Genomic DNA, 16,637 nt, shown 5'->3' on the forward strand with positions numbered 1-16,637 from the left:
CATTTGAAAATATCGAAATCCTGGTTTTATCACAGTAGAATCCTCCCTGCTTGTCATATTTGAAGAAATGAAATGAACAGAAATGAAATCTGTGGATTTCTAGGTTTGAAGGCAGGGTCAGTTCCTGTGATTACAGCCCCAGCCAGTTGAAAGATGAACCGTCATGAAGTAAATCCACCCCGATATCCGGTAAAATCCTTAAAACAAGGCATTAGCGTTATCTTGGTTACATCAGAAAAGAGAAACGTTACAAGAGGCTTTGGAGGAGATTGACGTTTTACCTGAAGCGCTGCCTCCAGAAAACAATCCAGCATGGAGGGCCTTTGGGCTGCCGCTCCACCACCTCACTTTTAGCTGGGAGCTCTGCTGTGAATTCTGCCAAAGGCAAAATTAGCTACTTTGGCATTGAACGTAGGCTTCTTAGTTTTCTTCCCCCAGCTTCCAACAAAATGACGAAATACAAAACAGCTTCATTTATTGCTATTGACTCTTCTGCTGACTGCCTGCCAAAGAGGATGGTTGGAAGAGGAAAATTTGAGGCCTTCCTGAGAATTTACTACATTTTAAATTCAATATTCCCTTCTAAAGCTGTGCAACCTGTTATGTCATTTCTTCTTCTCTCAAAGAAGTAACTGTATTATTTAATAATTAGTCCTCTTTTTCCTTCTAGGATGTATTGTGTAGACTTTGTTTTAGAACTCGGTACAGAGGCCAAGACAGTGTATCAGATGCTTTAAGTTGATTTATTATCTTAGAGTGAAGGATGATGCTCCTGGAACAGTTGTAAAACTTTTAAGATTATTGAGTAGTGATCAAATCTTAACATATGCCTTTTTTGTGGAAAGAGAATTTGTTTCAATATTTCATGTATTTGTTTGCTGGGGCTGCTGTAATAACGTACTGCCACTTAGGTAGTACTGAAAATAAACAGAAATCTATTGTCTCACAGCTCTGGAGGCGAGAAGTCTGAGGTCAAGGTGTCAGCAGGGCTGGTTTCTTCCGAGGGCTACGAGGAAAGGGTCCCTGTTCTGGGCTTGGAGATGGCCACCTTCTCCCTGTGTCTTCACAGTGTCTTCTCTGCGTACATATCTGTGTCCAAATGTCCTCTTCTTACAAGAACACCAGTCATTGGATTAGGGCCCACCCTAATGACCTCATTTTAGCTTGTTTCTGTAAAGTTTCTGTCTCTAAATAAGGTCCCATTCTGGGGTACTTGGGGTTAGGACTTCAACATATGAATTTTTGTGGAGAAACAGTTCAGTTCATGACACCAACCTAATTAAAATTTAAACTAGATTCAATTATTTGTTAATGTATATTCATTCAATAATTGTTAATTGAGTACCCTATATAGCAGATAGTGTCCTAGTTGCTGAGATGCTATGGTGACCAAAAACAAGCTCATCCTGCCCTCATGGAGCCTAAAGTGTGATGAGGTATCCACATTAAACAAATAAACATGGTGACAACTTGTAATAAATACTGTGGTATGTCACATATTGGGGGTCTTCACGTAGAATTATAGTCCTCCTGTTATATAAGTATTGCTTCTGATAACATCAATTATTAACAAATATTCTGAACCAGAAGGATCTGCAGAGGAAGTATGATCCTATAATCAAGGCATAGTTTGAGAGACAGGCATTTCTGGTTTCAAATCCCAGGTCAATAACCTGCTATCTCAGTGACTTAGAATGAATTACTTCTTTCATCCTCAGTTTCTCATCTGTAAAGTAAGTCTAGCAATCCACAGGTTGAGAGAGTTGATAAAGGGATAAAATTAGGTAATATGAAAAGAAACCCCTAGGACTTCCCTTTTATACAGTAGACAATAATTTTTCCCTCCATTGTGTTTCCACTTGTCTGTGCTTTATTTGTACCTCATAAGTCACTCTTTTGCATCCCTCAGAACTTGCACTTAGTAGATGCTCAACAATTGATAGTCAAATTTGAATAAATGAAAGCACAGAAAAAGTAGAGACAGTAGTCTCAGTTGCCAGGGAGCTTTCTATTCTGATATTAGGAAATGACATTCGGAATTGTAATAATTGGAAGACAGTTATAAAGTCCATTTCCATAGCTGTCAAATGACAGCTAGGTAAGGGAACATATGATAAGGTTTTGACATGAAAGATTTAGATAAAGACTTTTTGAAAACCCATATGGCATTATATAATTGAAAGGAATGATCTCTGAAGTTGTTTCTAACCTATAATAATTGTATGAATCTCCATGAATAAGAACAAAACAGGGCACCACAGATTGAATGTAGAGGCTATGAGATACAGAGTCTAGGAATGTACTAAGTGGGATGACTCTGGTCCTTGTGATTCCCACTTAACCTTTCCTTCTGAATCTCCTGCTGTGGTCTCAACCATCTCTCCCGAAAGCAAGCCCAATTCTGCCTTTATTCATACTATTTCTTCATTGAATGTCCACACTCTCTAGCTTTTCTGTTCAATACCTACTATATTAGTTTGTTAGGGCTGCTGTAACAAAGTACCGCAGATTGAGTGGCTTAAAGAACAGTTCGTGTTTATTGTCTCTCAGTTGTGGAGATTCAAAGTCCAAGATCAAGGTGTGGGCAGTGTTGGTTCCTTCTGAGGGCTGTGAGGGAAGGATCTGTTCCAGGCCTCTCTCCTTGGTTTGTGGGTGGCCATCTTCTCTCTCTTGTCTCTTTCCATCGTCTTCCCTCTATGCATGTCTCTGTGTTCAAATTTCCCCCTTTCATAAGGATATCAGTCATATTGGATTAGGGCCCAGCTTAATGACCTCATTTTAACTTGATTACCTCTGTAAAGACCCTGACTCTAAATAAGGTCACATTATGAGGTACTGGGGGTTAGGACTTCAACATATAAATTTGGGAGGGAACACGATTCAACCCATGACACCTACCACTCTTGATACAGAGAAAATATGGGTATGTGTTGAGAGGAAGGTACAGGAAGGCAGAGGGAGTTGTTAATTTTTTCCTACAAAGGAATTAAATAAGAGGTGGTATGATGGAAAGGAAAGAGCATTAGCCATAGATCCCAGATCTGCATCCTTTCTCTAGGCCACCCACACAGGTAATATCACCACTCCAGGGTACCACCTCAAGAAAATTTCAAGAAAAATAGCATTTCTTCCATCACAACCAATAATTTTATGGGCTGAAGAGTCACTGTAGCTACTTATTTCTGTCTGTCTTAGGAGCAGAACAATTGAACTCTCATCAGTGAGATTGTGAGGGATTGTCTTAGGAAGAAAATTTTGAATATTTTGATAAAGATATGATTCTTACTTTCCCCAGGAAAATTGATATGTGAACCTATTGAGAAAGCCCTGTCACTTCCTGCTAAGCATTGTCAACCACTAATTTCATCAAACTAATGTAACAAGACAGTCAAGTGACTTGCCTTTAATTTGTTGTGATTGTGTTATATTTATGAAAAGCAGAGCTAAAACAGCTGAGAGCAAGTGTTTAGACGCTGATTGTTTTCAAAAATAGTTTTAAGAATATTGCTAAATTTAAGTAGACACCGAGTAAGTTTTCTCAGTATATGAAATGTAAATCATTCTTTCTGTAATAATAAGTTGTTAAATGCATGCAAATATTATAAATGATTACCTCATTTCAAACGTATTTTTATGGCATCCGTCTGCTTGCTAAATATGTATTACCTTTGAGATTTAAACTAGAGAGAAGAGGTGGGAAAAGACTTACCATACAAGGATTTATTGTGTTGTTCTTTTCTCTCCTGAAAAGGTAATCACACCAACACTATAGGTAGAAAAGAATGTTCTGCATCGCATCATTAAAGTAGTTAATCTAAAGCCATCAATTTTTGTCTTCTAGCCCAAGAAATTCTAAGTAAAATACTAACAAAAATGTTATGCTTTTAGATGAGAAGTGAAAGAATCTTTATCCTTTTTATTTGAGTTTCCAGAAATGGCACACTCCATAAAAAAATGTATCATTTTTATTTTTAAACTGAGTTTCTTGCATTAGTCAGTAAACAATTTATTTGGTGAACGTTCTCTGTGCACATATATACACCATGTGAACATTTAGGAAACAGAAGGTGCTTGAATTTGTGAGATTTAAATATTTTCTCACAGTTGATACAGTGATATTGCAGTTGAAATAAAACCACATATAAATGAAATACCACTTTCTACTAAAAAGCAAGTATAGATTTTCTATCATTGTTTTAATGAGGACAATACTGATTTTTTTAATTCAATGGAACATCTTATAAATCTTTAGCATGTTTACCTCCATATCCATTCTAACACTCACCCATAAAACTCCACCTGTCCTAATCACAGATATGCGTATACATTTAATTACATTATCTGACTACCCAGACTTTTATACTGCTAATATTCTTGCAAACATTATTAAATTTTGAAAGTTTAAATAGAGCAATGATTTGATTTCTCGCTTGTTCTTCTAAAAACATATGCACACATATACTAATATTCATGTTTTAAATACATCATGCAAAATATGAGCTATTTAATCAAAGGTAATACACCAGAACGTGGCAAGCAAAAGGATAACGCCCAGCATAGCAGCTTTTGGCCATCTCCCAGACTTCCTTGCTGTGGCCCCAAACCAACTCCTGCTCTTCCTCCAGGTCCCACATTCTCATATAATCATAAGCAGTATCATTATGCCTCTGTACTTCCTCAGTGATTGAATATCTACTAAGTGCCCATGAAGGACTAGGCACTGAGGATTTAGAATTAAACAAGGAACACGTAGGTTAGATAGAGGAAAGACGTGAGAAAACCCATCACCTCACCAAGTGGCCAGCGTTAGAGGAATGAACGAAAGAACAACGAGAAAGGCACACGTAACTCAGTAAGGGATATCTGGGAACATTCTAAAGAGCAGGAACAACCTGAGCTAAGACTTGAAGGATAACTAGGAGTTAAGTGGAGGGTATGAGAAGAGAGAAAAGGAAGACCAAAAGTCAGGAGTGGGAGGAAAAGTGAAAGGAGTTTGACTGAAAATCTAGGCTCTGATTAGTTACTGCAATTGAAAGTTAAATGTAGTGGTCAAAATCCTGTCAGCCATAGCAAAAATGTTACATAGTTCTCAGCAGAGCACATGGACTTAACCACTACACCACTGGGCCAGCCCCTGATCATTTCTGTAATGGTAGTACTTTTGTTGATGTTGTTGTTGTCATTTAAAACACAAAATCATTTTTCGTCTGGCTTGTTCTGTTATTGACTTATGCCTGAGTCTTAATACTAAGATCTAAGGTTCCAAAGGTCTTTCTTCTGGGAAGTAAAATAATTTAGTACTGACATAAAAAGCTCCCTGATGATTTGCTTTGGCACTACTGATCAGCAAATCTAGAGAAATTAATGGTTAGCAGATCCACTGGCTTATTCTTCTCAAGATTCAGTTGTCTCTATGAGGCTTTTGATAAAAAGCTATTCATCAGTTCCTTTAAGTTTATTACAATATCATAAGAAACATTGGGAAGAGTTTGGTAATTGAAAAAAGCCATTAGGCACCAAAGACAGTGTCTAAGTCATAACCTAGCTGTCTTTGTTTACAAAAAAAATCTGATTAGGAACCCTGTTTAGGGCCAGCCTAGTGGCATAGCAGTTAAGTTTGCGTGCTCCCCTTCAGAGGCCCAGGGTTCTCTCATTCAGATCCCAGCCACAGATCTAGACACCACTTATCAAGACATGCTGTGGCAGGTGTCCCACATATAAAGTAGAGGCAGATAGGCACAGATGTTAGCTCAGGGCCAGTCTTCCTCAGCAAAAAGAGGAGGATTGGCAGCAGATGTTAGCTCAGGGCTAATCTTCCTCAAAAAAAGAAACCCTATTTGGTTTCTAACCACAGAACCCAATCATACTGTCTCTGCCCACAGCTCACCATGCAAGACAGTATCTAGCATGATGCTAGAGATAGACTAGTTTTCAGTAAATTTGCATACCAAACAATTGACTTAAGATAAATAATTAATTTGTGTTTTGTTCACATATGAAATAAAAATGATTGATATAACATACTCCTATACAGAGTCATTCTAAGAATCAAAAAAAACCTTCATAAGAATTATTGAAAAGTACTTAAAGCATAAAGAACAATGCAGTGCCTAATAATACTCTTTTTGTAAAATTAAAAATCTATCTATCTTTAGTTATCATTAAGTCCAATGTTACTTCCATCCATGAACGTTGAAATGCTTTAACACATAGAGTAATCCTTACAATGCTTTCTAAAATGAGTCCTTAGTATCATTGTAGGATTTGAATAAAATTAAATTTTTTTCTCAAATCATGCAAACTCACCAATGTCAGAACCCATCAATAAACGCATGAGATACCCATGCTTTGTCTTTAAAAACTGAGTGACAGTTTTTAGCATAAGTTATTTCAGCAGACAAATTTTGTTTTGAAGACAGGCCAAAAATCTATTAGGATCCAGCACTGATCTATTTCCTATGAATATATATTACTTCTGAAAATCCCCCCAAGTGTGTATAATAAAACAGTTGTTAGGTGAATAATTGTGAGAGTTCTGCTTAAGGTAGCCAACTCGTGTTGGGTGCATTCCACTGAGCAATTGCCTTTTCAGATCCTTACCACCAACAGAGAATAGCCAGAAAGTGGATAGCCTAATAACTTAAAAGTTTCTAAAAGTTAATTATGTTGAAATTTAATAAGTAAATTTAGAAAATGGAAGATAAGTAACTACTTTGAGAACACTGAGATATTTTTATTGGAGTTCTTTATAACTCCCCTTGAGGTGGAATATAGCTCATACAAATCGTAATGCCAGATGACAGTTATTTTCCAGTCAGTTCTTAAAGTGGTTTACATGTTATAGTTTAAGCAACATGAAAAGTCATTCTGGAAAAGCATTTGTTGTCCAATGCCTTCTGCTTTCTTACCCGAGAGAAAGAGCTACACCTAGCTCTCAATTGTTATGAGTGGATTGTTTATTCAGGCCAATATCTACAACAAAACTGTGATCTTAGCCTTGATTTCTCTTGTTTCCCAGTACATTTCTGTGCCAGTTTTTCCCAATGCCAAACTTGTGTGTTCTCAGCAAATGCAAACTACTTTTAATTATGCCTAGGAAAACATAATCAGGAGAATAAATTCCTTCTCCTCTCCTACTTCCCTCCCCCCTTCATTATTTTGAAGTATTAGAAAACTGAATATGAATTACTTTGGATTGCCTACCCTTTTTAGTTATCTATAGCACTTACATGGATAATCGAGAAACTTCTTGCCCTTAAACATCTATTAACATTTTAAAATGCCGCTATTAAGGTTTACTGTATAGTTATTTTACAGATTCAAATATGTGCACATGAATATCAGTCTCACGTTTTATAGAAGTTAAAAAAGAGAATAACCTTTTCACTTACTGAGTTAGCACAGACTCTCTTCATTGTAAGATACATAACTCTGATGCAAGCTGCTTACAAAAAAAAGTAATTTGTTGACTCATGTAAATGAAAAAAAAAAAGCGTAGATCTGCTTCTGGTACTGCTAGACATCAGGACTCAAACTCTTGTTATCAAGACTCTCCCTCCATCTCCTTCTCTACTTTTCTTTGCCTAATGACCTAATTTTTCTTTCTTGCAGACAGGGCTTTCTTCACACATTCAGAGAGGGTAGCTACAAGCAGTTGCAGCATCTTCTATTCAGCATTATCCCAGAGAAAAGGCTCTAACATCCAAATAAGAATCATGTGAAAATTTGATTGGCCCTGCTTGGGTCCTATGTTGATCTCTGAACTAGTCACTGAAGCCAAAGAGATTGAAGCGTAGGACTGGCTGTGATTGGCCAGCCAGGGCCAGCCATATCTATGAGGGGTTTGGGGCTGGGGCATAACATTATAATTGACAGCCCAACAAAGACTACGTGAGTTGAAGAAGAATGATTCCGCAAAGAAGGGTTTTGGATGTGTCCACCACAGTTGTCCTTGTATCAGTTTCTCTAGTTTCTTGGAAAATTTAATGTATGTGCCACAATCAGATGCTTCTGTTATCTGATGCAGAGAGAAGAAAAAATGTGGGATAACTAAATACAAGAAGATCCTACATTTTAAACACTTGAACTGATCCATCAGCAAACTTTATTCGAGTTTGTGATTCTGAAATAGATCTAAATGTTTGCACGATGCCCTGCGTCAGTTTTGCTGTGTTCACTGATTACTGCATGAAGCCTGAGTTCCTCTCTGTGGAGGATTTACTTGCAAGAGTATTCATTCCAGTCAATACCGTTGAGTCGTGGAGTGGCGCCCGCTCATTTTCCCACCTATAGCCTAAGATAGCTTAATAGCATCTGTCATAGACCAGTTTTAACATTTGAACATACACAGACTTAGTCCACTAGTTCTTCATACTAATCCTACTGTATCTCTTGGTACAACCAAAATAATCTTTTCAAGGGAGAGCTGCTGATATTTTCGGGTTATTTTTCCCAGTTTTTGGTTTCTTTTTTGGTCATACTTTCATTTGATATCTATCTTTTAACACATAATAGTAGGTTGTAATAACCTGTTGTATAGAAATTCTTTGGGATTAGCAAGGTCCTATATTTCAGGCAAAATTATCCCTCAGTTCTCACAGGTAAGTATGTTATGCTTTATTTTTTAAATTGTAGTGAAAAATAAAAATCTAGGATCTATTTTGTTATTCATAAATTATTCTTATATTTAATTGAAATAATATAGGTTCTTACAGTCTGCTTGCTTTTGTTCTTTTCCCGAGTTCTAGTTTTCTGTTTCTTATTTTCCTAATTATTTTATTTATGTGATCTTCTTGTCATCTGCCTTAAATCCTTGGAAAGAAGTGGGGATATTAGTTAATCAATAAATTAGTCAAGCAAACTGAAATCACTAATGTATCAGCTGCCCCTCCTCTTCTTCTATCCTCGGAGATGATAGACTACGTGGTCAGTGTCCTCTCAGTGCTTTGTATATAGTAAAATTATATAATATCACCTGGTGACTATATTTCAAAACTGATTGCTCTCACAGAAACTACTTGTTCATTAAATATATTGATAGGCAAGTCAATTTATTATAAAATATTGTATTTCATCGATTACAAAATGCAATTTTAACTACCTAAAGTTTGAATATATCTTGCAGTCAGAGAGATAAGAAAGCATTATGGCATAGCTTAATTGGCAATGTTTTTTCTTTCTAAGTGGTACATGGAGTAATGATAATCTTAAAATCAATGGCATTTTGGAGTTGATGATACATAGTACTCTAATTATCTGTCTTCATTTTCCCAGAGTTTCATTTAACTCAAAATTCTGTTGGTCAACATCTTTTAAGAGCACTGGGTTTGGTTTACAGATTCCCTTTTGTAAAACAAAGTTTCTTTGTGTAACATTAATAGTCATTCCCTAATGTGTCTATTTTATAAAATCAAAATTTTTTTATTGTATTTCTTAACTCAGAGTACACTTAGGTTAACAGTGCGGTTCAGCCATCATTTCCACAGTTCTTTTTGTATGTACAAAAAACATTGGTGTCAATTAGATATTAGTAATTTATTTTTAAGATTTAGAAGTAATTTTTTATGTTTCTTTCAAAGGAAAAATTGATATTGAGAACCTGCAGCTCTTATGTGTAAAACTATTTACATTAATCTCGATAATTCAGTTATGACTCTCTTGCTTTAAATCTCTTTGGTATGTTTCTGTTCTGATTTAGTGCCTAGTTTAAAGATTAATGTTACAGGATAATTTACTGCAGCTTCACAGATGGTATTTGAATCTTTGTAAATGGGCTTTGGAATCTGTGCACAGTTCCATATAATGTTAGGTTAACATCAATGTAAATGTTGAACTTAAAATGGTTCTAAAAGATCATGATAGAAATTTCATTAGCCCTTTCTAAAAACCATAAATTTTGAGAGGATTTCATGGGCTAAGTATTTTTACTTCACTAGCATGGTCAAGGTATAACTAGCTCCTTATATTTGAAATCACCAGCCCCTATATGTTGAAAATAAACATAAAAATAAATGACCTTGTTTTAAACTATTCTAGAGTTGTAGTCACAGGAGAAGTTACTGTTCTTATTTTTACAGCTTCCTATATGAAATGCTTTATAGAATCCACAAACACACATTGCTTTTAGTGTCTTTCCTTTGATGTCTATAAATGACCCATTGAAAACTGGAGGTAAGTGCTCCTAATGTGCACAGCAGAATTTGGCTGAAGTTATTTGAAGCTATTAGAGATAACCTTTCTCTACATGTCTTTTGAGGGAAAACTGGTAGCAACAATACCAGTTAAGCTGTAATTAGTGTAACTAACAACTAATATGAAAGAGCAGACTAGAGGTCATTCTTAAGAATTTAAAGGTATTAACAGGTTAAGGTTGTAGGGCATCCTCTCCCCCAGCTTAATCTGTTGCCCTAGCTGGTGAGATTTGTTGAAGTCATCCTGCCCTCTAACCCCGAGGTGTTGCTCTCTCATAATTTATTGGTCACATGCCAAGTTCCTCTTTCCTGTCTAGTGAGATGACTTTGGGAATGGCAAATTCATTTTAAAGTTCTTGTTACAAATGCCTGCAGATTTTCAACCTTTTAATGTAGATAAAGGATTACAGATTAATTTGCTTTAATGTTCTTGTCCTACAAGCCTTAGACTACATTGAAATTGTCATTTTGCTACATTACGGAATATGATTTGTTGAGACCATTTAACATGTATTATAAGAGGAACGCTTAAAATCTAACTATTAAATCAGATGTTGTGTAACTGATTCTAATACATGCTGGATATTCCACTTTTTATGGGCCACTTCTTCAAATTTAATTGCCCACCAGTGGCTTTTGTTTATGTTTACAGTCAAGTCTAATGCACTTAAAGGATAAGAATTTAACAGAGGAATAACCTTTTGTTTTCAGGAGGTGAAGTTAACCCCTCTCTGCCAGTATCTGACTCTGGATTCTTCCTCATCTCATTACGTGATACGACACATAAACAAGAGGAATGCCGTAGAACTTTAATCATTCTTTTCCTTTTCCCCTTAAAGTCATGCCTGTAAGATGTTTCTGTAGTTTCTTTCTACCTAGAAAAGCTAAAAAGTTTTCGTTTTCTTTTAAAACAATAGGCAGTAAGACAGCACTATTAAGAAAGAGTCAAAAGGAAATTTTTCCCTTTCATCTTTTTATGTTACCACCTTGGTCTCAAACTATCATATATGTTAGAGATTTTTTTTTAACTGTAGATTATTTATTATCCGTAAAGTAAGCTGGGGCAAGTTCCAGTAACTAAACAAAGTTTTAATGCAGGAAGCATCAAACCACACGACCCCAAAGAAAAGAAAAGAACATTTTAAATTCAGGTTATCTGAGGTCACTGGACACACAGACATCTAAATACTTAGAGTACAGACTTAAAAATCATAGTTCTCATTTAAGTACAACAAGAAATAATTAGGATATATTCTTTCCTTGAGTCCTCCATCTCGGTGAATTATGTGCATACCACTGGTGGTTCGTGAGTGAACTGCTTTTTATTTTAGTAGTTATTTGTTTATTCTAATATGTAATAGAAAAAGGTATGAATAACACATGAAACGCATTTAATGGAATTATTGTTTATGGAATAATAAGCAAATGGAAAAGTGAGTTTATGTAAAGAAAATACTGGATATTTTTGTGCACATAGCAAAATGTATAGAAGTGTTCCACAAGTAACTGAAGTTAGGGAAACAATGCTCTGCCCAAACATGAAATTTCCATAATTTTTTTCTAGCCAGGAACTCACAAGATGCTCTTTATGTCTTCATTTCAACATACTGTTTATTGGTCGTCGTTTATTTAATGTATGTCTATGTATGTGTGTATTTGGCTATTTCATCTTTTGTTTCCAAAACAAGCCAGCTTTTCTGGGCCTCAGTCTTGGACTAGGCGATGTCTAAGGCTCCTTCCAAGCCGGGTTATCAGTCCTCAGCTAATAAGTTCCTCAAGATTGGCAACCACTTATATAGAACTTGTTCTAAGTAATACTTAGCATAATGACAACCCAAAATCATCATTAATACCTGTTTCCTTATTGATTGATTGATTAACATATGCTAATAGCAAATTTAAGAATGTTTTTGCATATCCATGTGCTTGCCCCAAAGTAACAAATAATTTTAATTATAGCATCAATAATTGAAAACTTTTTAAAATGAAGAGCAGCCCAGAGATCCTTAAAGTTCATCCAGACACCAGTCTTTTTCATGCTAGGATTTCCTGAGCAATGACACCAAGGACAGTACTGGAAAGTCTTCTTTTTTTCTCTTCCATACTATCTTACGATTAAGTATGAGAGTACGACATCAAAGCTGAACAGACTTCAAAGCCTGTAACACTTATGGTTCCCAGCTATTACTGTAGCCAGCCGCTGCACCCTAACAGCCGTTCCTCTTACAGAGCGGCCTCGCTGGGTTCCACCCCTCCGCTTCCCCTTTTCCAGAGCTATCAAATTAACAACTACCCTTTAAACAAATCCCAAAGTTAAATCAGTCCAGGGAGTTAGCTTAATTCCAAGATTGTTTGCTTAATTTCAAGATTTTGCCACTAAAATTAGACCATATTTATTTATTTATTCACCTTTCCCAAAATTATGCCTTTTTCCACAGGGGCTTAGGCTGTGTTCACATAATGTTCTTCATTATGTTTATTTCAAAAGAATAACATACACATGTAGGTAAGATTATACATATATACCTACCAATTTAGTTAGGCATCATAAAATGAAAAATTAAAAGATGAGTCTGGTATTTGGCCCTGTAAATCCATGAAGTTAAAAGGAAGAAATCTAAAACGTGATTGTCCATCATAAATGCCTGAAATGTAGTTCTTGGAAGCACATGCTTTATTTCTAGTAAGAGAAATAAAGTTTCATGGATATATGGTGTTCCAGCTATGTGAAAGTTAGTATATTGAAGCCTGAGCTTGTCTTGTACTCAGAACCAAGTAGCTGCCTTGGTACTAAAGTCTTTTGCAGGCTGGTTTCTTCGAAATTGCAGAACTAGCATCAGCTGAAGATTCCCAGTTTTTCTTTTTTTTTTTTAATATTTATTTATTTATTTTATTAAGGTTATAAAAGTTAACATCCTTGTGAAATTACAGTTGTACATTATTATTAGTCATGTTGTAGGTACACCACTTCACCCCTAGTGCCCTCCCCCCACCCCTCTTTCCCCTGGCAACCACCAATCAGTTCTCTTTGTCCATATGTTAACTACCACCTATGAGTGGAGTCATACAGAGTTTGTCTTTTTCTGTTTGGCTTATTTCACTCAACATAATACTCTCAAGGTCTATCCATGTTGTTGTGAATGGGACAACTTTGTCCTTTTTTATGGCTGAGTAGTATTCCATTGTATATATATACCACAACTTCTTTATCCAGTCATCAGTTGCTGGGCACTTAGGTTGGTTCCATAACTTGGCTATTGTGAATAATGCTGCAATGAAGATAGGGGTGCATGGAACTTCTGGAATTGCTGATTTCAGGTTCTTAGGATATATACCCAGTAGTGGGATGGCTGGGTCATAAGGTATTTCTATTCTTAACTTTTTGAGGAATCTCCATACTGTTTTCCATAGTGGCTGCACCAGTTTGCATTCCCACCAACAGTGTATGAGGGTTCCCTTTTCTCCACAGCCTCTCCAACATTTGTCACTCTTGGTGTTGGATATTTTTGCCATTCTAACAGGTGTAAGGTGATATCTTTGTGTAGTTTTGATTTGCATTTCCCTGATGATTAGTGATGATGAGCATCTTTTCATGTGTCTATTGGCCATCCGTATATCTTCTTTGGAGACATGTCTGTTCATGTCCCCTGCCCATTTTGTAATTGGGTTATTTTGATTTTTTATTGTTGAGTTGTGTGAGTTCTTTGTATATTACGGAGATTAACCCTTTGTCGGATAAATAACTTGTGAATATTTTTTCCCAATTAGTGGGCTGTTTTTTTGTTTCAATCCTGTTTTCCCTTGCCTTGAAGAAGCTCTTTAGCCTGATGAAGTCCCATTTGTTTATTCTTTCTATTGTTTCCCTCATGTGAGGGGTTATGGTGTCCAAAAAGATTCTTTTGAAGCTGATGTCAAAGAGTGTACTGCCGATATTCTCTTCTAGAAGATTTATTGTTTCAGGCCTAATCTTTAGGTCTTTGATCCATTTTGAGTTTATTTTAGTAAATAGTGAAAAAGAATGGTTGATTTTCATTCTTCTACATGTGGCTGTCCAGTTTTCCCAGCACCATTTGTTGAAGAGACTTTCTTTCCTCCATTGTAGGCCCTCAGCTTCCCAGTTTTTCTTTTAATGGCCCAGATAAAAATTTGAAATTTTTTTCCATGAATAATTTAGTACAGTTGGTGGTAGGTATTCAGTATCACTGGGGAGGGGTCGGGGAGGGAGGAGCATGTCTTGAGATCTAGTAGATGGCATTTAGATCTTAAAGTTATGACGCCAAAGGAACTCGCAGAAAACTTAATGACTTAGCTATTCTCAACCGCGAACCATATATGACGTTCTGAATGCTTTATGACAAAGGCTTTGATTGTGGATTATGGAAATTGAATAGACTCAATATAATGATTGTATTGTTTGAAAAATGGAATGGGCTGCATTGTAAACTAGTGAGCTGTCTGTCTTTTGAAGCATACAAGCAAAGACTCAGTGACCACTTTTCAAGAATTTGATAGATGGAATTCTTACATTTATTAGGGATGGGACTTAAGAATATTTAATATTTATTTCAATTCTAAGGTTCTGTGTTTCTAAAATTAAAAGATATGAAGAAATAGACTTGAAGATTAAGTGATGGCAGTAGGCAATATCATGCCCAGTAATTAGACGAATTTTGCAGAGAAATGCTCATAAGTGGGTATCTTGAAGGGATTTTAAAGGGGAAAGGCATGATGGCCTGAGGAGTTAAGGGTAAACAGCACAATAATGCACATCTCTTCTAGTGTTGAAGGTTGAGAGAGAAAGGAAGCTACTCTAAAATGCTCAGAAAAGTGAGCATAAGAAAAATGAGAAAGGAAGCTTTTTTAAATAGTAGGAACCCAAATGAATTTTGAGAGTGCTAAAAATAGAAACCGAAGGATTTTGTATCTGCATTACTTAAGGGAAGGGAACAAAACAGGTAAGAAAATGAGATTTAGAATTTTAGTTTATTGGAGATAGATGGTAGACAGACTTTTAGAAAGGTTCAGTTTGACTTAGGAAAGATACTTAATGAGCAGTGTCTATAGGAAAATAATGTGGCCACAGCAGCTTGTGAACAAGATAGCCTTTGTACACATCTTTTAACAGACAGATAAGAAAGGGAGGATCAGGGAAGAAAAAGACCCAGGAGTCACATTAAAGATATGATGAAAAAGTGCATGGAAGGTTCAACAGTAGAAACAGAAGGAATATGTTCATTGAAAGTGGTAGAAATCTTATCTCTAGGAAATTTATTGATGGTTCTCCCCAATTCTATTTTAAGGAGCATAATAATTGCAGCACAATGTGAGTACAGAATGATGAGAATCACTAACCACTATATGGCTTTGGGCCAGTTATTGAATTTCTGTGGGTCTCTCATCATTTTAAATATTGGGTAATTAGGTAGATGATTTCCATGATCCGTTCCAGCTCTGAGATTCTCTTCTAGTGCTTTAATTCAGTCAGAATTAAATAGCCACTCCATAGCCTAAGAATTCAAACAGACCCATGTTGCCGCTTGCAGCAGCTGATTTATTCTGGCCTGTAGATAACAGCCATACTAGAAAACTCAGGATACATTTGTGAAGATTCCACCATTTTGAGATGTATAAAAGCTATGAAGAAATGTCCAGTGTGGGCAGACAAGAAGTGAAGATCCCAGTGATGCTGGGGAAATGAAGTAGGACTAGAAAAAGTGAAGGTGAGCCCCTCCATTTGAGCTTACAGAAGTGACTGGATGTCTACAGAAGACATCCAGGAGAGAACCGGCACTGCTGCCTCCAGAAGAGGGACCAGGCATTTACATCAGAAGTGGATCCGTAGATTTGCTTTATTGGCAATACAGTGCTAGGGAAATCTCATTAATAGGTGTTTTCCAGTGAAGAGGGAAGAGGTACTACCAAAGAGCCTTTAGAGAGGTGAGCAAAAGCTAGAAAACGTAAAATCTATAAAGATGAAAAATGTGGGAAAATAATTTGAAATGCCACTTAAACCTAAAATCAGTAACATATTAAAGTAGTTTTTCTCAGTAATAAACCACTACCCAGAAGAAAAATGTGCAGACCCTTTTTTGTTGTTGTTAAAATAATAAGCATTTTCCAAAATTGTTAGCTGTCTCATTTCCTGGGAGTAGATTGATTATGTACTAGGGCCTGCAACTATCTGAGGATTGTATATGACCATCAACTGTAGTTGCAGACTTTGAAGAGTCTACTTTAATGTACGTTTAAATTATGATTTGTATAACTTGGTATGTTTTTTCCCCAAGCTCTAGTATTCTGCCTAAATATTCATACAAAAACTTCTTATTACTATTCTGAGCCATGTTATATCCTCTATTTTGAAATAAGTATATGAATTATACTGAAATGATCATTTATAGCAATATTAATATTACTCAACACTTAAAATCATTACTTTATTTTCTG

General features: G+C 36.0%; 1 protein-coding gene across 32 annotated transcripts in view; it reads left to right on the forward strand.

Moving 5' to 3' along the window:
• ARB2A (ARB2 cotranscriptional regulator A) overlaps positions 1–16,637 on the forward strand; it is a 382,974-nt gene that overhangs the window by 281,790 nt on the left and 84,547 nt on the right. For 2 of the 32 annotated variants that reach the window (XM_008530014.2, XM_008530022.2), the window contains one exon: positions 10,902–14,634. The exons of the other annotated variants lie outside the window; for them this stretch is intronic. In XM_008530014.2, coding sequence (XP_008528236.1) covers positions 10,902–11,041 — 140 coding nt within the window. In that variant the 3' untranslated portion in view covers positions 11,042–14,634. Of the gene's footprint in view, positions 1–10,901; positions 14,635–16,637 lie in introns of those variants that run through there. 32 annotated transcript variants of the gene reach the window in all.

The sequence above is a fragment of the Equus przewalskii genome, chromosome 13 (genome assembly GCF_037783145.1).
Source record: "Equus przewalskii isolate Varuska chromosome 13, EquPr2, whole genome shotgun sequence".
NCBI classification, from domain to species: domain Eukaryota; kingdom Metazoa; phylum Chordata; class Mammalia; order Perissodactyla; family Equidae; genus Equus; species Equus przewalskii.